The 25,768-nt window shown below is 44.2% G+C and overlaps 1 protein-coding gene across 5 annotated transcripts in view; it reads left to right on the plus strand.

The window, feature by feature from the left end:
* Positions 1 to 25,768, plus strand: part of HECW2 (HECT, C2 and WW domain containing E3 ubiquitin protein ligase 2) — a 256,868-nt gene that overhangs the window by 183,070 nt on the left and 48,030 nt on the right. For all 5 annotated transcript variants that reach the window (XM_054044395.1, XM_054044394.1, XM_054044398.1 and 2 more), the window contains 3 exons: positions 13,242 to 13,376; positions 18,067 to 18,169; positions 20,165 to 20,261. In XM_054044395.1, coding sequence (XP_053900370.1) covers positions 13,242 to 13,376; positions 18,067 to 18,169; positions 20,165 to 20,261 — 335 coding nt within the window. The remainder of the gene's footprint in view (positions 1 to 13,241; positions 13,377 to 18,066; positions 18,170 to 20,164; positions 20,262 to 25,768) is intronic.

A 25,768-nucleotide genomic window follows, 5' to 3' on the forward strand; every position in this document is an offset into this window, starting at 1 on the left:
CCTAGTGTGCTGTAGGAAGTACATCACATGCTGTGATAGGCATGTGTAGGACTCATGGATCTTGAAAGGTGTGGTGTTAGGGGTGTTGATCGTTGTAGCAATGGAGACATGTCTGCAAGTTTTGCGTCTGTTGGTCTGGTGCTGCTTTGAGTTGAATCCTGGTCTATTGGAAGCTTGCTTCCGATGATGGGCTTGGTGAGGTGGGGGGTTGTTTGAAAGCCAGAGAAGAGTTTCAGGAAAGATTTCTTTCAGGAAGTGGTTGCTGTCAAGTACGGGTTGTAACTGTTTAATGATACTTTGTATGGGCCCCAGTATGAGCTGGTAGGTGACAACTAAGGGTGTAATAAACCTCCCTCCAACCATACACCCTAGCTGTGATCTTTGACCCCACACTGGAACTAGTAGGAAGTATCATTAAACAAGTACAGACCATACTTGATGGAGATCACATCCTGAAAGAAATCTTTCCTGAACCCCCTCTTCTGACCTGTAAGCAACCCCCCAACTTCTCCAAGCTCATCATCAGAAGCAAGCTTCCTACCAACCAGGACCAACCAACTCAAAGCGGCACCAGACCCTGTCAGAACCTGAAGAAGAGCTCTGTGTAGCTTCAAAGCTCATCTCTTTCACCAACAGAAGCTGGTCCCATAAAAGATATTACCTCACACACCTTGTCTCTCTAATATCCTGGAACCAACACAGCTTCAACAAAACTGCATCAACAATTAGGACTATAGTCTGACTAAGCCAATAAGTGCCTATGTCTATAATTCTTGGCTACATTTAGCCATGAATGTTTGCGTGTCCACATGAGTAATGTACTTGACACCTGAATGGGGAATACAAACAGACTCTAAACTGAACGCAGGAAATATGCTTGAGGTATGTTGTCTTCTTGGATTTATTACTTTTCAGCTTTAAGGAAAACATTGTGTAAAAATGGTGGGGGAGATACAATTATTTTAACATCCTTTTTCCCCCCTGTCTCCCTCTTTCTTCCTCTTTCTCACTGAGCTCTTCCCCTTAAATTTCCTGGAGCCCAGTTCTCTCCCTGAAGAATATGAGTAACTCCATTTTGAGTTCAGTCGGAGCTACTCATATCCTCCAGAGGGAGAATCAAACCCTGGATTTCTGTGTGTGGTACTTGATGATCGTGATTAATGCAGCTGTAATAAGACATAGAGGAAGCACTGAACAAAGCCTCATAGGAAGCTCTTTATTTTGAAGTATATTTTTTTGTGCCGTAGCTCAGGATTGCTGGTTCCTCACCATTTTGAATTGGCTTTTCCACAAGTAATACTTGCTTCTTCAGTGACCAGTGGAAGATGAGTCACAGCAGAAAAATTTATTCAGTACAGTAGAGGAATCGTAGCCTGTGTATGACCTAAATGAGGGCTTGCTTGGCCTTACTTGTACAGCGTGCCTTGCTTGTCCAGTACTTGTGCCACAATGTATAAATATATCTTCTATGTGCCTTAGTACTTGTGCTGATGGTGACCATACTTCATCTCTGTTGTGCTGCAATTAAAAAATGCTCTTTCATTTTTCACCTGCTGTCACCTTACAAATATGTTAAAGCATAATAAAAAGCAACACATATCTCATGTGCACAAGTGAATTCTGGGATTAATATATCTTGTGATATAGAAGATGAATGACTGAGTGGGACCCTGCCAGTTAGAGGACATATGGATATTTTTCTTGATAACACAAATTATTAGGCTAGTGGCAGTGAAGATTAAAGTGTCTTATTTCACAGACCAGCAGCTAGAGCAAAGAGACAAAGAATGGGACAAGTGGGCTTTATTCCCTAGTAGATGCTGATGTTTCTTACCTCTGCGCAATTGGCTGTGAACTGAGGTCCATTGGTAGAACTCTGTGGAGAAGCTTAGGCAGAAGTTGTTCTGAAATGCCTGTCTCTAAACTAAACAACCATCTAATTTAAAAAAAAAAAATCTTTCCTGGATTTGCAAGCAAATCATACGTAGAAAATCGGTGTATAAACAGAAAACTAGAATAAAAATAGTATGTGTTGGGGGATGTTAAAATAAAGTTGACCATTGATGAGATAAAGTATTTAAACAAGTGTTCACAGCCTTTATTTGAAATAACTTCTATTTTAAAATGTATAGTTCTTTGAGGGGGAAGGGATTTAATTTTTGGTCAAAATTCTGTCACTTTGCACAACTGTTATAAGTTTTCTGGCTATACCTTGCCAGGACCAGTGATGGGAGTTTCTTTAAAATTAGGGTGTTTTTCTTAGTTTTTTTTTTTTTTTTTTCCCCTAAGTGTGCTCAGTTCAGTTTCCAGCTGTGGAACCAGTGTCCAGATTAGCCCAGAGCTTTGAAGTTCCAATGATTTTCTTTAATGAAGCTTCAGCACAGTAAATCTGTGCTTTATTATAGACTGCTGCTGGCTGGCCTAAAAGCATTCATGCTTAATAAGACATGATCACCCTTAATATAATCTTTAAGCATAGTTTAAGTGGGTACAAAAAAGCATTACATGATGTGCTAGATGGCTGCATTAAATCAGAGAATTGTGCATCTGCAGTATAGCTCTAAACAAGTAACTTTTTTCGTATCGAATCATTGTTTTTGTTTGTTTTTCTAAGTATACTCTATTATAAGGTCGGTACATTGAAGTCAGCCTTTGGAAGGTTGTCTTGCTTCTTTCAGAATACAGATAGAGTTGGATAAAATAAATATCAGCGCCTGAAAAAGAATTACTGGACATTTGCTAGTAAGAGAATTAAACCTATTAGCTGGGGCATAGATACCAAAGATGACATGGCGCATCCCCTCTGCCTCCTTGCAGAAATTTAAAAAGCCAATATTGAAATTGGTAAAACAGGTATTTCTCTAATACCTGGATCCTGTGTAGCCAGTGTCACAATTGACATCACTATTTGGCCAGGCGGACACCACCAGACCTAGGCTCAAACATTGCCATTAGCAAAAACATTTCAAAATTCAACAGAGAAACATTATGCTTAATTTGTACATTTATAGATATCTCAACTGAGCAAAATGTATGTAGTTTTCCTTTATAAAGTTTGTCTCATCCCAGACACCAAATTGTAAGGCATATCTCTATTTAGCTCCAGATTACCAGACAGCAGTTTGACAATCTGGGGGCCTTCAGAGTTTTGGTGCCCTCTGCTGGACTATTCCCAGTATGTTGGAGCCTCAGTTTCTTTTCTGTTCACATTTATTAAATGAAAACTTCAAAACAGTAACCAGAAATTATAGTCACAATAGGGACAGTAGACAGATACAACCCCCCCCCCCGACCCAATTCCAAACCTTCCACGCCTCAAACCCATTGTCCTGAGACCTAAAAGGACAATTTGATATCATAGTCCCATGCCATAGTATGAATCATAGAATCATAGAATATCAGAGTTGGAAGGGACCTCAAGAGGTCATCTAGTCCAACCCCCTGCTCAAAGCAGGACCAATTCCCAGCTAAATCATCCCAGCCAGGGCTTTGTCAAGCCGGGCCTTAAAAACCTCCAAGGAAGGAGACTCCACCACCTCCCTAGGTAACGCATTCCAGTGTTTCACCACCCTCCTAGTGAAATAGTTTTTCCTGATATCCAACCTGGACCTCCCTCACTGCAACTTGAGACCATTGCTCCTTGTTCTGTCATCTGCCACCACTGAGAACAGCCGAGCTCCATCCTCTTTGGAACCCCCCTTCAGGTAGTTGAAGGCTGCTATCAAATCCCCCCTCATTCTTCTCTTCTGGAGACTAAACAATTCCAGTTCCCTCAGCCTCTCCTCATAAGTCATGTGCTCCAGACCCCTAATCATTTTTGTTGCCCTCCGCTGGACTCTTTCCAATTTTTCCACATCCTTCTTGTAGTGTGGGGACCAAAACTGGACACAGTATTCCAGATGAGGCCTCACCAATGTCGAATAAAGGGGAACGATCACGTTCCTCGATCTGCTGGCAATGCCCCTACTTATACAGCCCAAAATGCCGTTAGCCTTCTTGCCAACAAGAGCACACTGTTGACTCATATCCAGCTTCTCGTCCACTGTGACCCCTAGGTCCTTTTCAGCAGAACTGCTACCTAGCCATTCGGTCCCTAGTCTGTAGCAGTGCATGGGATTCTTCCGTCCTAAGTGCAGGACTCTGCACTTGTCCTTGTTGAACCTCATCAGGTTTTTTTCTGCCCAATCCTCTAATTTGTCTAGGTCCCTCTGTATCCGATCCCTACCCTCTAGTGTATCTACCACGCCTCCTAGTTTAGTGTCATCTGCAAACTTGCTGAGAGTGCAGTCCACACCATCCTCCAGATCATTAATAAAGATATTAAACAAAACCGGCCCCAGGACCGACCCTTGGGGCACTCCACTTGAAACCGGCTGCCAACTAGACATGGAGCCATTGATCACTACCCGTTGAGCCCGATGATCTAGCCAGCTTTCTATCCACCTTACAGTCCATTCATCCAGCCCATACTTCTTTAACTTGGTGGCAAGAATACTGTGGGAGACAGTATCAAAAGCTTTGCTAAAGTCAAGAAATAACACATCCACTGCTTTCCCCTCATCCACAGAGCCAGTTATCTCATCATAGAAGGCAATTAGGTTAGTCAGGCACGACTTCCCCTTCGTGAATCCATGCTGACTGTTCCTGATCACTTTCCTCTCCTCTAAATGTTTCATAATTGATTCCTTGAGGACCTGCTCCATGATTTTTCCAGGGACTGAGGTGAGGCTGACTGGCCTGTAGTTCCCCGGATCCTCCTTCTTCCCTTTTTTAAAGATGGGCACTACATTAGCCTTTTTCCAGTCATCTGGGACCTCCCCCGATCGCCATGAGTTTTCAAAAATAATGGCTAATGGCTCTGCAATCTCACCCGCCAACTCCTTTAGCACCCTCGGATGCAGCGCATCCGGCCCCATGGACTTGTGCACGTCCAGTTTTTCTAAATAGTCCCGAACCACTTCTTTCTCCACAGAGGGTTGGTCACCTTCTCCCCATGCTGTACTGCCCAGTGCAGCAATCTGGGAGCTGACCTTGTGCGTGAAGACAGAGGCAAAAAAATCATTGAGTACATTAGCTTTTTCCACATCCTCGGTCACTAGGTTGCCTCCCTCATTCAGTAAGGGGCCCACACTTTCCTTGATTTTCTTCTTGTTGCTAACATACCTGAAGAAACCCTTCTTGTTACTCTTAACATCTCTTGCTAACTGCAACTCCAAGTGTGATTTGGCCTTCCTGATTTCACTCCTGCACGCCTGAGCAATATTTTTATACTCCTCCCTGGTCATTTGTCCAATCTTCCACTCCTTATAAGCCTCTTTTTTGCGTTTAAGATCAGCAAGGATTTCACTGTTTAGCCAAGCTGGTCGCCTGCCATATTTACTATTCTTTCTACACATCGGGATGGTTTGTTCCTGCAACCTCAATAAGGATTCTTTAAAATACAGCCAGCTCTCCTGGACCCCTTTGCCCTTCATGTTATTCTCCCAGGGGATCCTGCCCATCTGTTCCCTGAGGGAGTCAAAGTCTGCTTTTCTGAAGTCCAGGGTCCGTATTCTGCTGCTCTCCTTTCTTCCTTGTGTCAGGATCCTGAACTCGACCATCTCATGGTCACTGCCTCCCAGGTTCCCATCCACTTTTGCTTCCCCTACTAGTTCTTCCCTGTTTGTGAGCAGCAGGTCAAGAAAAGCTTTGCCCCTAGTTGGTTCCTCCAGCACTTGCACCAGGAAATTGTCCCCTACACTTTCCAAAAATTTCCTGGATTGCCTGTGCACCGCTGTATTGCTCTCCCAGCAGATATCAGGGTGATTAAAGTCTCCCATGAGAACCAGGGCCTGTGATCTAGCAACTTCTGCTAGTTGCCAGAAGAAAGCCTCGTCCACCTCATCCCCCTGGTCTGGTGGTCTATAGCAGACTCCAACCACGACATCACCCTTGTTGCTCACACTTCTCAACTTTATCCAGAGACTCTCAGGTTTTTCTGCAGTTTCATACCGGAGCTCTGAGCCGTCATACTCCTCTCTTACATACAACGCAACTCCCCCACCTTTTCTGCCCTGCCTGTCCTTCCTGAACAGTTTATATCCATCCATGACCGTACTCCAGTCATGTGAGTTATCCCACCAAGTCTCTGTTATTCCAATCACATCATAGTTCCCTGACTGTGCCAGGACTTCCAGTTCTCCCTGCTTGTTTCCCAGGCTTCTTGCATTTGTGTATAGGCACTTAAGATAACTCAACGATCGTCCCTCTTTCTCAGCATGAGACAGGAGTCCTCCCCTGTTGCGCTCTCCTGCTTGTGCTTCCTCCCAGGATCCCATTTCCCCACTTACCTCAGGGCTTTGGTCTCCTTCCCCCGGTGAACCTAGTTTAAAGCCCTCCTCACTAGGTTAGCCAGCCTGCTGGCGAAGATGCTCTTCCCTCTCTTCGTTAGGTGGAGCCCGTCTCTGCCTAGCACTCCTTCTTCTTGGAACACCATCCCATGGTCGAAGAATCCAAAGCCTTCTCTCCGACACCACCTGCGTAGCCATTCGTTGACTTCCACGATTCGACGGTCTCTACCCCGGCCTTTTCCTTGCACAGGGAGGATGGACGAGAACACCACTTGCGCCTCAAACTCCTTTATCCTTCTTCCCAGAGCCACGTAGTCTGCAGTGATCCGCTCAAGGTCATTCTTGGCAGTATCATTGGTGCCCACGTGGAGAAGCAGGAAGGGGTAGCGATCCGAGGGCTTGATGAGTCTCGGCAGTCTCTCCGTCACATCGTGTATCCTAGCTCCTGGCAAGCAGCAGACCTCTCGGTTTTCCCGGTCAGGGCGGCAGATAGATGACTCAGTCCCCCTGAGGAGGGAGTCCCCGACCACCACCACCCTCCTCCTCCTCTTGGGAGTGGTGGTCGTGGAACCCCCATCCCTAGGACAGTGCATCTTTTGCCTTCCAATCGGTGGAGTCTCCTTCTGCTCCCTTCCCTCAGATGGGCCATCTAGTCCACTCTCCGCATTAGCACCTGTAGAGAGAACATGGAAACGATTGCTCACCTGTATCTCCATTGCTGGTGCATGGACGCTCCTCTTTCTTCTTCTGGAGGTCACATGCTGCCAAACCTCCTCACAATCCTTCTGTCCCTGCTGCGCCTGCTCTGAATCTTCAGAACATTGTGGCCGTAGAAGCATCTCCTGACGTCTGTCCAGGAAATCTTCATTTTCCCTTATGCAACGCAGAGTTGATACTTGTTTCTCCAGCCCTCGAACCTTCTCCTCCAATATGGAGACCAGCTTGCACTTTGTGCAGACAAAGTCGCTTCTGTCCTGCGGAAGAAAGACAAACATGGCACAACCTGTGCAGGTTACAACAGCTGATCGCTCACCTTCCATATCTCCGTCCTCTTAAGAACTTCCTCAACTGTTGCAGGAACTACTCGGAGAAACCTGCAGATGAAAGCCTCAGTGCGCTCTCCCTAGGCAAACTCCCGCTGTTAGCCTCTGCTGTTCGCCGCTCAGCTGGTTCGCTGCTGACTGCCCTTATATACCAGTCAAGCCCACTCAAGGCCCAGCTGGAACAAAGCACTCCCAATTCACACTTTTCAAACAAACAAGCAAGCAATCAAGCACACGGTCAAACTGACCAACTGTCCCAGCAGCAGACACTCAGATACTCACCAACACAGCCCCCCTAATGCAGCACTTAGCGTACCTCCTCTCGGACAGCTCCCAGGCAAACTCCCGCTGTTAGCCTCTGCTGTTCGCCGCTCAGCTGGTTCGCTGCTGACTGCCCTTATATACCAGTCAGGCCCACTCAAGGCCCAGCTGGAACAAAGCACTCCCAATTCACACTTTTCAAACAAACAAGCAAGCAATCAAGCACACGGTCAAACTGACCAACTGTCCCAGCAGCAGACACTCAGATACTCACCAACACAGCCCCCCTAATGCAGCACTTAGCGTACCTCCTCTCGGACAGCTCCCAGGCAAACTCCCGCTGTTAGCCTCTGCTGTTCGCCGCTCAGCTGGTTCGCTGCTGACTGCCCTTATATACCAGTCAGGCCCACTCAAGGCCCAGCTGGAACAAAGCACTCCCAATTCACACTTTTCAAACAAACAAGCAAGCAATCAAGCACACGGTCAAACTGACCAACTGTCCCAGCAGCAGACACTCAGATACTCACCAACACAGCCCCCCTAATGCAGCACTTAGCGTACCTCCTCTCGGACAGCTCCCAGGCAAACTCCCGCTGTTAGCCTCTGCTGTTCGCCGCTGCTTTTGCTTCTCCTTTGTGTCATGTGAACTTCCCAGAAGTGACCCTATGCTCCCCACCATAGTAAATAATAATACTTATCTCTTCTATCGCATGACTCATGTTTTCTGACTATCTATTTTCATACGGCTTATAAGAGGAACTCTGATTTCATCTTCAAGGGATTGCATATGTCCATTCCACTGGGGGGGGGGGGGGGTTGTGTGTGCATGTCTCATGCACTGGCAACAGAAAGATTTCCATAATAGGGGTGGGCAGGCAGGCACCCTACCTTACCTCATGCCTGGAGTCAAGGATATAAAGGGTGGAGCGAGAGCCACCCCATCCTCTTTCAGTTCCCTTTTTACCATCTATGGTCGGAGCATGTTGTTGTACTTTGGTAGTCTTTTGCCTTTAAATGAGTATGTAGTTAGTGTATAATTGTCCATAGTAATTAGTGGTACTCGTTTTTTCATCCAGTTGGGTGTTTGTTTTTATTTTTTTCTTAAAGTTCATTTTTAATTGTTTTGGCTTCTCTAGGCTTTGCTCAGGACCAGGGGAGTTTGTGCAGCCTTCAAGAAGCAGCTGCAAACCACAATGTAAAACTGCCTCAGGCTTCTGGGGCACATGGCCACTTGTACATATGTGACACACAAACCAAGATCCATCTCTTATGTATGCAGGCATGGCTAAAATCTTTCTAGTGCCCAGAGGTATACCACCTGGACAAGTTGGTATGCATCCCAGCCAGAGTATTATCGTCCCTGGATTGGTGGATGCCCCCAGGCATTGTGTTCAGGGCAGTCCCATTCTTACCAGTTCTCCCCTTAATGACTTTCATCAATGGATGCTTCCATCATGGAGTGGGGAACTGCAAGCTCAGGGCATGTGGTCTATTCACATGGCCAGGCTACACATACATGATCTCAAACTGTGAAGCAACGTGCAACATTCTGAGCATGTCAGCAGTTCCTATCACCCATTCAAGCCAGGTGCTCACAGGGAGTGCCACAGCTATGTTTTATATAAACAAGCACCAGGTCAGACAACCTGTGTCAGGAGGCAGTCAAGAAGTGGAATTTCAGTGTAAGGAATTATATAACTCTCAAGGCTTCACACCTGCTGTTCTAAGCAGAGACCACGAACTCTCTCTCAGCCCATGAATTCTAATGTGTTGGTATTTCAAGTTGTGGGAATTCCTACGGTAGATCTGTTTGCAACATGGCAGAACAGGATATTCCCCCAGCTGGCTACAGTCAGGGTTCCATATCAAATGCCTTCCTATTTCCATGAAACAATGATATACTAGATGCTTACCCACCAGTACCTCTCATTCCCAGAGTGATATTGAAACTCAGATAGACAGAGGAAGGATGATCCTCATAGCCCCAGCCAAGACAACCCCATACTTTGATCTGCACAGGCTGTCCCTTACTTCTCTAGCTAGTCAAGGACTATAATCTTTTAAGACCACAGTCAGGTGTTGCATCTGAACTCAGTAAGTGCTTCACTTCAAGAATTGGTTTCTTGTTGGCTAATGCCAGAAGTGGCACGTTGTTCAGCAGCAGTCCAAAATATTCTGCTCAGAATAGTAGAAAACCTTCCAGACCATAGCTTACTTATGGTAAGTGGAAACACTTCTCCGTGTGGGTGGTCCACCACTATTTGTCTCTTAATCTTTCAATCTAGAAGATTTTGGACTGTTTTCTACGTCTGAAAGAGTCAGATCTGTATGCAGTGTAGCTGTAGCTATGTAGGATATGAGAGAGACAAGGTGGGTGAGAAAGACAAGCTTTCATGACCTGAAGGAGAGCTCTGTGTGGCTCTCACCAACAGAAGTTGGTCCTAGAGATGTAAAAGGTTAACCTGCCTTAACCGTTAAAACTGGGCCGTCCGGCCTGCCAACACCAGCAGCACCGCACCGTCTGGAGTAGGCCCAGCTGCTCCACCCAGCCAGATCCGTGCTGCCTGGCCGAAGTGGTTCCAGCCGCACCACCCGGCATGACAGTGCCACCCAGCCAGAAAGGCCCCAGCCATGCCAGCAGATGAGCCCCAGTCCCCGCCGTGCTGGCTGGCAGGATTGGCCCCACTTGCTTAATCGGTTAATCATTTAAACGGTTAACTTTTTAAACGGTATTTACATCCCTAGTTGGTCCAATAAAAGATATTAGCTCACCCACTTTGTCTCTCTAAGAGTCAGATCTGGCAGTCAGTTTGATCAAGGTGCATCTGGCTGCAATTTCTGTATATCACTCTCGTATTACTGGAAGGACTGTGTTCACTAATCCCATAGCAACCAGATTCCTGAAATGATTGCATAGGCTTTGCCCACTTATTTGGGATTTGGCCCTGCCTTAGGACTTGAATTCTTTAGGCTCTTATAGGGCTTCCATTCGAGTCCTTAGACTCTTGTTCAGTGTTACATCTTTTGGCTGAAGTACTCTTCTTAGTAGCCATCACCACCACTATCAGCCAATATACTTACTGGTCTTTTTTCCAAAGCCATACATTTAGAAACATGAACAAAAGCTGCATACTCTGGGTGTGTGCAGAGCTCTGGCTTTTTATCTGGATAGAACAAAACTCCTTCAGATTTCTTGTCAGCTCTTTGTTTCCTATGCAGAGAGAATGAGAGGTCATCCTGTGACGAGAGAGACTTTCTAAACGGATTACCAGCTGCATTTTTGTGTGCTATAATGCCAAACTTCTGACACGTCTTGAAAAACTGTCAGTGCATTCAACTAGAGCACATTTGGCATCTACTGGCTTTGTGGGAACTGATCCTATTGTTGACATTTATAGGGTAGTGACGTGTATGTACCTTTGCTAGATATTATGAGATTATAACTGCCTCAAGGGTGACATGAACGTTGGGGAAGCATTCCAACAATCCCTCTTCAGATGAGACTCTGAGCCCCATCTCCATTGAAAACAGCTTGGGAGTCACCTCCACTGGAATGGACGTATGTAATCACCTGAAAAAGGAAAAACCTGTTACTTCTTGTAACTGTTGCTCTTCAAGATGTGTTGCATATATCCATTCTGTGACCTACCCTCCTTCGCCAGCACATCAAAGTCTATCATTATGTGAGTCTCATGCAAAGGAAGTGAAGGAGAGGTGCGGGAGTGGGTTCCATCCTTTATATCTTCAGATCCAGGCAGAAGGAAGCCAGGTTACCCTTACATGTACCGCTAGGGAAAACTCTCCGGCACTGGTGCATGAAATCTCCACACCCACAATAGAATGGACATGTGCAACACGTCTCACAGAACAACACTTACGAGAAGATAAGTAACCATTTTTCTCCTCAACAGCCAAAACTTCTAGCTGAGGAGAAGGCTGTCAGAATTGCGGGGCAGGCAGCTGGGGCAGGAGCAGATGCAGGCAGGAGCAGGGGCATGCGCTAGAGCAGTGGTCTCCAAACCTTTTTTGATCACGCACTCCATCAGTAAAAAAAATTGTTGAGCCGAACTGTCAAAGCAAAAAAAAAAAAAATGCTGCTCAGACTTCCGGTTGAACTGCTGAGGGAGGGGGGAAAAAAAGCCGCTCAGACTCCTGACCGAACTGCCGAGGGAGGGAGACGCTGTTCCGGCAGTGCTTCTCCTGCCGCGCAGCCCGAAAGATCCTCTTGCGCACCCCCTGGGGAGACCACTGAGCTAGAGCAGAGCAGGCTGGAGGGGGAGTGCGCCCAGGAGCAGTAGCAGGGGCTGAAGCACGAGCACAGGCCGTCTGTCAGAACTACAAGGCAGCTACTCATGCTCCTGGCCAGGAAGTGACATTGAACAAACAGGAGAGACTGCTTCCCTTGGAAGCTGATATACCTGCCTTGGGATCACCTGGGTGGATGCTTAGTCTAGATATCCTTCTCCCCCTGTAAAAACAACAAGGAGTCTGGTGGCACCTTAAAGACTAACAGATTTATTTGGGCATAAGCTTTCGTGAGTAAAAACCTCACTTCTTCGGATGCTCTCCCCCTGTAGTGCCACGTGTCTCCTTCATGGTGTCTGAAAATCCCCAAAAGCATGAGAATGGCAAGGAAATGTTTTCTAAGTGTGACACTAAAACTGGAACAAGTTTAAATATCTTGGAATAGAGAGGGTTTTTTTTTCTCTAATTGTATTGCAACTTGAGGCTTTTCAGGTTTAGGACCCATGACCACGTGGCCTTGTCTCAGCAAATGGCTAACTTGTCATTTCTTCTTATTCCAGGAAACCATTGGGCCTGCTTTGAATTCTTCTTTTATATTTTTGGCATCGTCTTCTCTGTATCCCTGGTCGACTCTTTAAGTTGGCCTACCTAGAATAGCTTTAGCAGAACGACGGAGAACACTCCTTTTAACCTATAATCACATTGTGTCCTAAAACATAATCATATGCTTGACATGTGTACACACCCTATCTATAGTTATAATGATATAATAAATAGCTTGTTAAAGTGCAGTGTTGTTGCCACTGAGTGACCTCCTTTTAGATGCATACAGATGAAATTAAGTGGTGAATGCGCTGACATAACTTCTGTTAGACATTCATGTCCACTTTTCTAGAAGAACAATCATGATTTGTCTTGGTATTTTTATGTTGTGGCCTATCTGAGGATCTCAAAATGATGCATAAACATTAATGAACTAAATCTCATAAGTCTCCTGTGAGACAGACACATTATCCTTGTTTTACAGAAGGGGAAACCGAGGCAATTTTCTAAAGTCTCAAAGCAGTGACTGGAACCCAGATCCTCCTGTGCTTTAATTCTCACACACTTTCTCTCCTGCCAGTGTACTTACTGCAGGAAGGTGTAGTCAGGGATAGCTCAGTTTGAGCATTGGGCTACTAAACCCAGGGTTGTGAGTTCAATCCTTGAGGGGGCCATTTAGGGATCTGGGGCAAAAATCTGTCTGGGTATTGGTCCTGCTTTGAGCAGGGGGTTGGAGTATATGATCACCTGAAGTCCCTTCTAACCCTGATATTCTAAGTTACAATGAATGTTGACTCTGAAATCTTTTTTCCTTTTCTAGGCTTTTTTTGTTGACCACAATTCCCGCACCACCACGTTCATTGACCCACGGCTTCCCTTGCAGAGTAGCAGGCCCACTAGTGCATTAGTGCATCGACAGCACTTAACCAGACAGCGCAGCCACAGTGCTGGTGAGGTAAGCCTGAACTGCTCCTCCTGTTACTTAGCTAACAAGGATTTCAGGATCATCCAGTTTTCACATCATTCCATTCAAACATTATTTTGTCAATAGTTTAATGGTTCCGCCAGCGTGGTATCCACCTGCAAACAAAAGACGTTCTTACCTTTTGAAAAGCCAGTGATGGTCTTTATTGTACAAGGAAAGGTCTGATTTGATTATGCTAATAATCTGATAGGATTTTATCTGCTGCTATTAAATGGCAGTAACGCCATCAAACCACAGGAGGGCTCTTGAATACAGATTTCTTCACCAAACAGCAGTAGCCTGTTTTTTACTGCCACAGCAATTTACACTGACTAGGGAAGTGTCAAAGCAAGTAGGTGATTTAATTTAGAAAAACAAGTTTGTGTGCGTGCACGCCTAAATATTATACTGTTTTCCCATATATGCTATGGTACTATAGACCAAGAAAGGTAAAAATTCTTCTTACCACTGACAGAATGTCAGATAGTTAAATTTTATGGTCCATATGACATCACACTAGTAATAATAATGTAACCTTTTTAGAACATTGATTCTAAGGAGAAATGCTTAAAACCTCTTATCTATAATATAAAGAAATTCTGTAATTGGGTTCTGATTACAAAACTCTTGAACTGTATTGTTTTCACTAGAAGACTTTGAGACAATTATGTCCTGACAATAATATATTTTTATGTTTATATGCATTTGCAAATACTGTAGGCTAGTTCCTTGACTGTACTGAGTTTACCTTCACTGCAGTTGAGGAAAGAGGTGAGGAAGATGGTTCTAAGCCATCTTTCCACTGCCCTCACTTAGATCTGGTCAGGGACCAACACTGCACTCAGCATAATTTAGAGGAGCTAGAGGGCTGCTCTAATTTATGCTGTCTGTGAGTAGCAACTGTGGCAGATGAGGATCTGCCGGAATGCTTCCTTACTCCTAGCATGCATTTTCCCTGCTTCCCACCCCTGATGTACCTTACTCGGGGATGGCTGGCAACAACCTGAGAATTCCCCTGCAGTGGGGGAAAACCTGTGCTGCCTCTTCAGGTCAGCTTTCTGCCCTCTACCCTCTGATACAATCTCTAATAATATGATACAGTCTGTAATTAAATTATCACAAACTGTTTGTTCTCCCCTGCTTTGTTCAGTGCACAGAGTGGAGCAGGAATAAGGCAAAGGATTGCAAGAAGTTAAGTTTTTCTCTTATGCCGAGGGCACCGGCCTGGGACTCGTGAGAGCAGGATCATCTGATCCTGACTTTGCCACAGACTTACTATGTCATGTTGGGCAAGACTCTGTTATAATGTGTATGCATATGGGACTGAATTAAAGTTGTGTGAACAATGTTAATTTTAGCATTTTCTAATTTTGGAGTACTTGATTTTTGCAATGGTTTTTTAACCTAGTCTTTGGTATATAGTGCCAACTACAGCCCCTTTTAGGGTCTAAGCATCTTGCAGGATGGGTCTTACAGTACCTATTTCTTTATACAGTACCTATTATAGCCAGAATACAAAATGATATTTGGTGATATGTTTTATTAGCCCCAGGTTGGGCATTTCTCAAAAGTGGCTAACCCAGTGGCTATGCAGGTCACCTCGAAGTAGTACTAATACAATATTTATAGCACTACACATTGTTTAATTTATGAGGTATTTTAGGGAGAATTTACTTTAGAAAAATATTTTGAGCTTTAACTTTTTTATTGGCACGATCCTATCGTGACACCCATAAAGCTAGGTTTTCTTGGTTACCAGATACTGGCCTTGGTTTTTCTTAGAGTGGTGATCCCTATGTGTTTTTCATACGTGGGTACATGTGCACACCATGCTTCTGAGATTGAAGATTTCTAGCAAGTAGGGCCTGTTGGTTCACACCTGCAGAGTTGCTCTCCTTGTGCTCTGAACCAAGGGTGTAAGTGGCAGTGCAGATCAAAACCTCTCCAGTTCCTTCCCACCACTGCATGGTCTGAGTCAGAAACCTCTGTGTCCACAGCTACCTCCTTCTTCATCTTAATCTGTAAATATATATTGTAAGTAATTCTCAGTATTTTAGTATTGATGGTTTTTAGTAGCATTATAGCAGTTTTTCCCTGCATTGGGGAACTTTTTCCCCACAGACAAGGAAGATGCTCAGACTTCCAGAGTTTAAGAATTGTATCATCTGCCCCTGCTCTTTCTCAGTGAGCAACGAACACCAGTGCTACCTTTACTGCGTTGGCGAGGCTCACTTCTCTGCTTAGTGCAGCACCTGTCACTCCTTCCCTCCCCAAACCTGTGAGGATTGAAACCTCTAGGTAAGAAAGAATCTCCTGGAGAAGGTCATGAGACGTCAGTCAGATCTGGCCTGGGTAGACCTCCCTGTACACCAAACTAAGTAGACGAGCAGCGTCCTTCCAGGCACTAGCTCAGGAGCTTAGGCAACAACTGCAAAGACCAAAGAGTCCCTTCCTAGAGTCTCATGAGATCATAGGGCACTTTCACAAGAATAAGGACAGATCCTCTTCAAATGCTGCTCCTAGAAAAAACATCCCTCCCCAACTCTGTCCAAATTGGGTGAGTCTTCAAGTGCAAATACTAAGGATGTAGGCCTGCTTAATTCTCCTCAACATGAGTGAAGGAGTAAGTATTGTTTTGGTACCAACTTTGGTTCTGATGCATAAACCAAAGGATTGGCACCCACTGGCACAGTCTAAGAACTCCAGACTAAACTTTGCACCAATACTGGCCCATCTCCAGATGTACCTGACATCCGCTATAACCAGGGAGCCGCTGGATCCATCAGTCCCATCCACAATATGCCCCACACTCTGGGACGGCCTATGTCTCCCTGGAGAATATCTTCACACTCCCCATCTTCAATCTCCTCTCCTTTTGGGCCTGACCTTATTCAGCAACAGCATCACACTGGAGGAAGAAACTACATCAAAGACACGAGGTCGATCCCCTGTTCTCTCCAAGAGCCAGATTGCTTGTTTACAGATACCGATGGCTCCAGTGGTTGAACAGGAACCTGCCTTCTCATTGGCAGAGTTGGAGGCTCCAGACAAACCATTACATGCACATAAAGAGGCTAATCCTGAGAGAAGCTGTGGCAGATCTGGGTTCCACCCCGTGCAGGGGATTGATGGTACCCAATGCCCTGGAGTGTCACCCCTGACCAGCTAATCCTTCATGCTGGCATAATTGGGGACCTAGGGATCCTTGCATTACACAGAAGATCCATGCAAGAATCCTACCTACCTTCTCCTAGCTGACACTAATCGGCTCTGTTGGAGTATGAGGGAGGAGAGTATGTGATGGATCCGATGGTCCTGATGGGGCTGTCTCTTCCTCCTTTCCAAATGAGGCAATTATTCAATCTTTCCACATTATTCCATCTTCAACACATTATGCCATCCCCACTTGATGATCACAGGCAATATCAAGAGCTCTTACAGCTATCTTTGTCTTCTTAAAACCACTACATCAAGGATCTAATCTCGCATTTAAGCAAACTACCCTTGTTGAAGGAAAACTAATGCTTAATGGAAAAAAACTCAAAATATTTTCTTTTGCCTTGTCTATCCAAAAGTGTTGATTTTTAACATCCAATCTTGTTTTAGATTGAGAACCCCTAAAACAAAAACATATTTGAAGGAAATTCTTTTAATCAGAAGAGGAACTAGAACACTGAGCTGGAGCTAACAACAACACCACTCCTCAACTTTACGCTTTCCAGCAATTCAATATCTACAAACGAAAAGGTCTTTCCTTTTCTCATAGAGAGAGTACTATTCAGAGAGCACAAAAATGTTGGGAGAAATCTCAGGGCTTTTAGTCCTTTATGGTTCTAGAGGCTAGACACAGCACTGTAATGCAGCATTGATATTGTTTGGTCTTAGGGAGTGAGACCTTGGGAATACAGTCAGATGCAGTATCTCTGCATGGAGGGGTTCAGCAGTACACATAATGGCAGAGTGGGATGAAAAGGAGATTGAGCAAATGGCGTAGTAGTAATAATAATTTAAAGCAAAAAATAATGGTAATGCAACAAGATCAAGCCCACAAAAGCCAGAAAATTGAAGAAGTTGCTCTGACATTATGGTCACTACTAGGAATCACTTTAAAGTATCACTTTTCTGTGAAAAATAATTCTGTTCAAATAACACCTTCTTGCTCCCTGTGTGAGTTCAGAGTCCTATCTGCTCTCTTTGGTGATAGCACTAAAACAAGCTTATTTTGTACCCACTATACCCTACACAGTTGAAAGAGAGTGAGCTGGATTCTAGTGCTTTTCTAAGGCCTTGGCTACACTCGGGACTTCCCAGCGCTGCTGCGGCAGCGCTGTGAAGCGCGAGTGTCGTCGCGCCGCCGGCGCTGCGAGAGCTCTCTCACAGCGCTGTATGTACTCCACCTCTCCGAGGGGAGTAGCGTGCAGCGCTGCGAGCGAGCGTGCAGCGCTGCAGGCTCTGATTACACTGGTGCTTTACAGCACTGTACTCGCTGTACTCAGGGAGGCGTTTTCACACCCCTGAGCTCAGCAAGTTGCAGCGCTGTACAGCGCCAGTGTAACCAAGGCCTAAGTCATCATGAAAATTGTTTCCAGTCTGCTAGATCTAGGCCAGGATGAAGAAGGTTAATTTGTTTTTTGTTTTGTTTTTTGCTTGCTGCTGTCCATAATTACTACTGTACTTTTAGGTAGGAGAGGATGCCCGTCATTCAGGACCACCAGTTCTACCAAGACCGTCCAGCACGTTTAATACAGTCAGCAGAGCTCAGTACCAGGACATGGTTCCAGTGGGTATGTCAGGACTTGGAGTTCTCTTGAGGGAAGTGTACTTTGATTTAACTGTGCATGTCAGTGTGGGTTTTTCTTATTTTTGCTTCTACTGTATGTTATGGCTAACTCTATCCATTATCATTCCCTATCATGGAATTTCAATTTGTGTGTGTAATAGTGAAGAACTTCCAGGCATGACCAATTTATTAATACCAAAATGTTTGCTAGTTAATGCAAAGGGTTTCTTGCATTAAATTTTCTAATTAACTTCCCCTCAGAAGTAACTAGAAGAGTTACAAATAGAGGGCCAGACTCTGTATTGACCCAGACCCTATGTCGTCCCATTAATTTCAATACAAATATTAGACTTTTATTTCAGAGGGCTTCCATGAGGTGTGAGTCACCTCAAAATTGGTCAATAGCCTACATTTTGTTCTCAGTTATACACACACAAAAGCCTTTTGACATCAGTGCCACTAAGAAAATAATTTGGTGCACTGAATTAACAGGCATTGTGCAAAAAATCATGATTGGTTAATTTGTTTGATCTTTGATTAGTAGCACGGTTACTTGACAGTCACCACAAATTTAAACTCCTTTCACTTGCTATGGACACTGCATATTTTTTAGGTTCAGCATTTGGTGATGTTTTGAACAAAGATACTTTTAATTGCTGTTTAATTGACAGTGTAACGGGCACAAACACTTTGAGTGGGCCCTCACTTCATAGACCAAACCACTTTAGAGATATGAGTAAATATAAAATATTTATGTAATCTTTTCTTTGTGATAGAATAAACAGTAAAAATAAATACATAAATGAAGAGATGGTCACTGCCAACCACATTTCAATAGCTTTTCATTACTTTTGACTGTAATATTTGTCAGACCTTCTTAGAAGTTTCACTAGTGACTGCATCTTACTCCTGTATGGCACAATACAAGTTGTCTGCCAATCCGTCCAGCAGTAGGATTGCTGTTGTCATCAGAAATGTGTGAATATGCGTAAACCCTGTGTGTTCAAATACACATGCTGCAGAGCAGGAAGAGAAAATGATGCATTATGTTGTAATGCAACACATCATAATCATGGGTATTGGGAAGGAAGTTGTCGTTCCCAGTGACAGAACAGGGGAGTTATAAAAGCATATGATAATAGTAGAATATTTCTTGCCTGATAAAACTATGTGAAGGTAGGTCAAATTGCCATACCAACATTGACAGTGTCCTTATGAATTTTTTTTATTGATCGTTTTATTCCTTTCTCATTCTGATGTTACAAAAAGGAAGAGGAATAAAATCTATGAAGCTTTGAGTCTCTCTTGAAAGCAAAAATAAGGAAATTCACCATTAAGGCAGAAAAGCTGGCTAATAAACTTGTAATTCTAAACCCTTATGGTACACAATGACAATACCTAGGCAAAGTGGCATGAGTTAAGGCTAGTATGGAAGCCTAGATTTTCAGCCTTATGTGTGAAGATAGTACTTTTGTGAGACCGTATCAGATCCTTAATATGAGTAAAACAAATAATTATTTTTCAGAATAGTGGAAGCAGGGAGAGGAAAAAGCAAAACAAAAATACCCGCACATTAATGTGTAGCCAATAAGAAGCACATGTAATTTACTATTATGTTTTCACCTGGTCTAAGAAATATAGAAAATAAGGCCCCCTACACTTTATTCATATATGTTCCAGGTTGACATGAGCTGAGGCTGTATGTGATGAAATATTATAATACCGAATTCTTAAAAAAGGCACATTAACATCTGATAGTGTTTTAATCTAAAATTTTATTCATAATAAAGCTGACCATGTATATCCAAATTCAAAAACCAGCACCAGCCTTTAGGCTAAAAATGTAATGAATAGATTGTATTAATGTCGTAAATAAAAAGATTATGAATATAAAGACATAATTCCATTATTATCATTATTATTCAGAAGTTACAAAAATATGATGCTGTTTTTCAAATGCACCTGTTTGCAGTAAGCTGTTTTCGGTTGCCACTTACAGCCTACAACGACAAGATTGTCGCATTTCTGCGACAGCCCAATATCTTTGAAATTCTACAAGAGCGTCAACCAGATCTTACCAGGAATCCTTCACTCAGGTAATGATGTTGATTCTGTTCTCCAGCTTTACTTTCAACTGACAGTCCCATTTCAGATCAGACAATCAATTAGTATTCTTTTTTTCTGGCAAAGTTTGCAGTATTAAAAAAAAAAAAAGGCACATTACTTGCTGGCTGGTCATTTATAAACTTAAACTCTCTCCTTCCTCCCTCCCTGTCTCCCCCCAGGCCTCCACACACAAAAAAATCCCCCAAATCTTCTGTAATTTCAGCCTGTCAGAAACAAGCTTAGTCAAAGAATTGAAGGAAACATTCCATTAATGTGCTGTTATGTAGTGGCCTTGGACCTTTGCAATAGTGCAGTTACGCTCTTTCAAGATCTTGCACACATGCATCCAGCCAGTCAGCTGCAAGGCCATAAATAGCGCACTTCAGTCTCATCTCCATGTCTTCTCATTCAGTTCTTTGCTCAGCTCCTCAGCCATCGTCAGGTGGTGTCCAAGTAGGGCAAGTTTTCCCACGCTGGGGAGGGATGCAGGGGAAAGAAAAGGAATAGTAGGAGCAGGTGAAACTGCATGGATCTGTCCTTCCTTCCTTCCCCCCACTCCCACTGCAAATGTGGCCATGGGCACCTTTGTGCAAACCCCAGCTCCTCAAAAGGTTTACCTGATTCCTCCCCCTGTTCTTAAACTGCAGCTGACAAACTGGTCTTCTCTTCTCTGCTCCCTTAGCACTCTTCCTAACCACATTAGCGCATGTGGCCTGGCTCCCAGAGCCACCAACGAAATCTGCCATTGGCAGCAACACGTAGCCTTGGGCAACCAAGGAAGTGGGAAGAGAGTGTGTGCGTGTGAATAATAATTTTCAGTGAGAAACAGGGAAGAAGAGAATAATGCAAACAAAAAGGGATGGGATGAGCAAACCCATGCTAGGCAGGCAGGGGAGAAAGTGAGCATAGATGGACAACTGAGGGTGCTGGGGCATGGAGCAAGGGGAATGGGAGCTGGAAGAGGATGTTGCTAGCCTGCCATTCCATTACAAAGACAGAGTATCTAGGGGGGAAAAAGGTTGGCGCTACGGACATAGGATATCTCCAGAAATCACAGAATCTCACCGACAGGCAGGCAGGCAAGATGTGGCCATTGGTGGTGTTGAGTATGTGTAGGTCCATGGGTATGAGGCATTCAGATAGAAAGGCGTTGGTTGGGGCTCTGCTCATCTTTGATGTATACTGTAGGGTTCTTCCTAAACCTAGAGTTGGCCCTGCTTTTTTGGATAAGTTCAAGCAGCAATATCTATTTAGCATGTTTAGAGTTGCACAGATGGTTTAGGAACAGACCAGTATAGTTCTTGCACAGCCCCACGAGATACATAGTATGTTATGAAAGATGCTTTATAATATTATATGGTGATTACAATATTATATAACACAGGTAGACTATAACTGATACAGGGTGAAATTCACCCCTGTGCAGAGGGTCAGCACAAAGCCACTAAGTCCTCCTTACACACGTGATTAATTTTTAAGAGCATGAGTAGTCCTGTTGATGTCATTGGGATTACTAATATGCGTAAATTAAGCATATAGTTAAGTGCTCTGCTGGACTGAAGTCTAAGGGTTTAGCACATTGCAGGACTGAGCTTTAAATCCCTCATAAAAATGCTGGCCTTGTATAGGTCTTAGGCTGACCCTTTTCACAGGAGTGAATTTCACCCTTGGGGTATGGGGTATACCTATTTCGTAATTCAAGTATATGTTGCTTAGCTGTAAAACTAACTCGCTGTTAACGTGGGAATTAGAAATTGGTGTTCAAATGAATGTTTTCAGAACTATCTTGGACACGCTACTGTTGAAAAATGTGTTTGTTCGTTGCTGCACATGTATCATTATGGTAGTTATGTAGATTTTGATCTCATCGTACGCTCTGGCTGCCAATGCAGTGCTCTCACTTCCCAGAGTCAGAGTCTCGCGTGTTCTAACAGCCTGATCAGTATGTGCTGGCACAACGGCTCCCACTACTTATCTGCCTCCTTTTCTGTGCAGTGATACATAGGGTATGAGTGCACAGCAATTAGAGGTGTGACTGCAGCACGTGTAGCTGAAGTAATTGGCAGTGAAGCCGCAGCAGCACACACTGTACACTTGAGTGGCTGGCCCGTGCTGCTGTCCGTGCTGCCGCAGCTTCACTGTTGTTGTTGGAGCTAGCTAGATCAAAGCTAGCTCAGGTATGTCTGCACATGCAGCAGTCAAACCTCTGCTTGTAATGTAGACATGCTCTTAGTGACCCTGCTTCCTGCATGCCCTGCAAGTTCTCAAAACTCAGCCAGCTATCCTGGTTTGCAGTTTCCCTGAGCTTCGTGTCCTAACAAATAGACCGATGACTGATTTATCCTCTGAATAAGTACTGGCTGACAACCCTGAAATCAAGTGCCAACAGAATTCACACTTTCCAGAAAATTGAGGGAGGAGGAAAATTAAAACCCCGCAGATCTCAGCCTGTCAGTGTTTTCTGTTTGTACCCATATTATTATGCAGAAGGCTGGTCTCATTTGAATTGTGTTAAACACATGAACAAGCCAATCCATGAGGTAATAAAATAAAACCAACTTCTGGTTTTCCCCTGAGGTTCTTGGCTTCAGTTACTCCAATAGCAACAGCCCCAATGTCTATTTTCCCCTTAATTTCTGCCCTGTTTTACTCACTTTGCAAATCAGAAGATGTTCAAAGGATTATTGACGCTATCAGATTATGCTTCTTATAGTATCTTGGATCCTGGATCATAGCATCAGAGCAAGCTAGCAGCTGGGACCTTGTCAGGATCAGTTAGTTTACAGCTTAAAATTACAGACCAAGGGTAAGAAAGGTGTTAGTGTATGCCAGTAGATAGAATTCATTACTCACTAGGTACAGTTTGTCCCCGCTGATATCCCTATAGTAACTAGAATGAAGAAATGTGTCTCTTATGTGCCTTAGCAGAGGGATGGAGGATTTTATTGAATAGAGGACCATGATGCTTTGCTCAGTGTAGTTGGTTTGAGAGGATACACTGCATGGCTAGATCTTTGCTCTCTTGCTCCTTGAAGTTATGATGCTTGGTTAAGAATTAGCTGCCTTCCTTCTCCCCCTAGCCCCTACTCCCACATTCTTAAAATTGTATCTCACACCGTTTTTATAGGACTGACACTTCCATCACATCACTGCGTATTTTTTATGAAGGTGCCGCTACCCGTTTTCCTAGTTAGCTCTTTAAGGCCCTGATTCAGCAAAATACTTGAGCATGTGCCTAATTTGAAACATGTGACACTGAGTAGAGCTATTGAAGTCACTTAAAGTTAGGCACATGCCTAATTACCTTGCTGAATTAAGGCCTATGGGGGGTGATGATTAATGGTGTGTGCATGGCCAGCATGCACTCCTGGGACTGTGTTGTATTTGTTTGTTCTATTATCAAAGGGGCATGTTGAGTTTAATTCTTATGGAAGTTTAAAAATAAATCAGATCTTGGATTACCTTTGTTTTAATACATGTGCACACAGTTGGACAGTATGTAAATATCTGAGCATGTTGTTTTTGACATTCACTTCTCCATAGCTAGGGGTTATAAATTACTTCCAGTTGTACAGCAGCTCTTTTCTGGATTGGCTGGACTCTCTCTCTCTCTCTCTGACTCTTATGGGGGTGGCAGGACATTACTGGGCTTTCTCTGGTGTTTCCCTAGTAGACGTGCAGGGCTTGAACTGTATTTTATGTATTTTCCCTGGTGTCTTTGCTTTAGTTGGTGCTTTTGATGAGGAGTTTTGGGCCAACCCGTGTGTGTCGGTAGTAGGAGGCAACAGCTCTTGTGGTTTGAATTTCTTCTCTTGTCTGTGGCTTTAATTGGTTTGTGTCTGAAATGTTCTGGTTTACTGCTGGAAAGTTTTTACTGTTGTTTTTCTGAGGAAGTGATAGTTCCTGGAGGGATTTTTTGTTGCTTGCTGAAAGTACAGCAATTGTTTTGGTTTTTAAACATGCACATTGCTTGCTCGCTCACTTGGAAATCCCAGCCCCATTGAAGTCAGTGGCAAAGTTCCTATTCCCAGGAGGGCCAGGATTTCATCCTTCTTTATTTCTGACCTGACTTCTAGTGCTGCTACTGCTATGGCTTCATCTTGTTTCCTCTTCTCTGCATCTCCAGTGCTCTCATCTTCCTCTCTGATTGCCTCACCATATCCCTTTATCAACTTTTGCTTCTCTTCCTCACCATTTCTGGTCATGTGAACACTACTTCATTCTCTTTCCTACCACCTCCCCTGTCGTTCCTCCTACCTTTCCTCCCTGCCCTCATAAATCTTATGCTCCCAAGTATGTTTACTCTTCTTTCTCCTCTGCCTTGCTCCTTTTCACCTTCAGATGTTATATAGGTTCCTAGGCCCCTTATTCTTGTTCTCCCATCCTCAGTCCCGTCTTCTTTCCTTGCATTCCGTATTTAATGCACCTAACTTTGTTCCCATCCTTTTGTTCTTGTCCCCTCCTTCTCAACAGCTGTGTTCGTTCTCTCTCTCTCTCTCTCTCTGCCATTTTTAGCCCCCTGGTCTGCCTCCCTCTATATTCTTTGCCTTCACTTAAATCTGGCTGTCTCCTTGTGACTTTCTGTGGCCATCCTCTGGCAGAGTCATAGAATCACCTTTCCTCTTCTCCTTCCAACAGCTTCTCTTCTTTTGAGGTCCATCTAGCCAACCTTTTACTACTGTTCAAGCTGTTGTCATCTTCCATCCTGCCTCAGTTGTTCTCTTTGATGGGCCTCATGCCTGATTCTGAACAATTTCAGCTTTTACGTTGATGATCTCTCCATCTCCCTGCTGAAATCTCTGGCCTTGTTTCCTCCTATTGACGCTCCCCAGTTCCTTTGATCTATAGCTTCTCTCCCACCAGGGGCCCATGGGAGGCCACCACAGCCCCAAAAGTGGCCATGTTTCTAAGGTTGCTGGGGATGTGCAGAATCAGCACATCCCATCAATAGCTTGGTGCAAACGCAATCACCCAGTCTCCAGGAGAGGCCAGTGGTGAACTCTTACCCCAGAGTGCAACAGATTTCACTGGTATAGAGAGGTGTAACTTCTGAAGCTGGTTCAAGGTCTTGTTCTCCTGACTCTGTTGCAGTTAAGTAACACATACACTTCACTCACCCATCCCCCAATAATTGTTTTATTCAAAGGCATGCATCTGGGGATTTTAATCTGTGTACAGCCTAAAAATCAGTGGCATGCATAGAACACAGAATAGTGACTGACTTGAATTGGGAGGTGGGGGAGGGAAGCGTGCGGGGGTGGAGGGAAGTATGCGGGGGTGGGGGGCAGGGGGAGGGCTGGGAGAAAGGGATTGATGTATGCATTCACACATCAGAAGGCCTTTCTGGAAGATCTGTAAGTGCAGTGTTGTACATAAAACCTACTTTAAAAAGCACGAATGAGCTGTAACATACAGTTTGAATTTGTACTAAAAGGGGAAGGGGAGAGGAAAGGAGTCGGAGAGTACTACTTTAAGCAGTTCACTTTCAGAATAGCAA

The sequence above is a fragment of the Malaclemys terrapin genome, chromosome 11, assembly GCF_027887155.1.
Source record: "Malaclemys terrapin pileata isolate rMalTer1 chromosome 11, rMalTer1.hap1, whole genome shotgun sequence".
Taxonomy (NCBI): domain Eukaryota; kingdom Metazoa; phylum Chordata; order Testudines; family Emydidae; genus Malaclemys; species Malaclemys terrapin.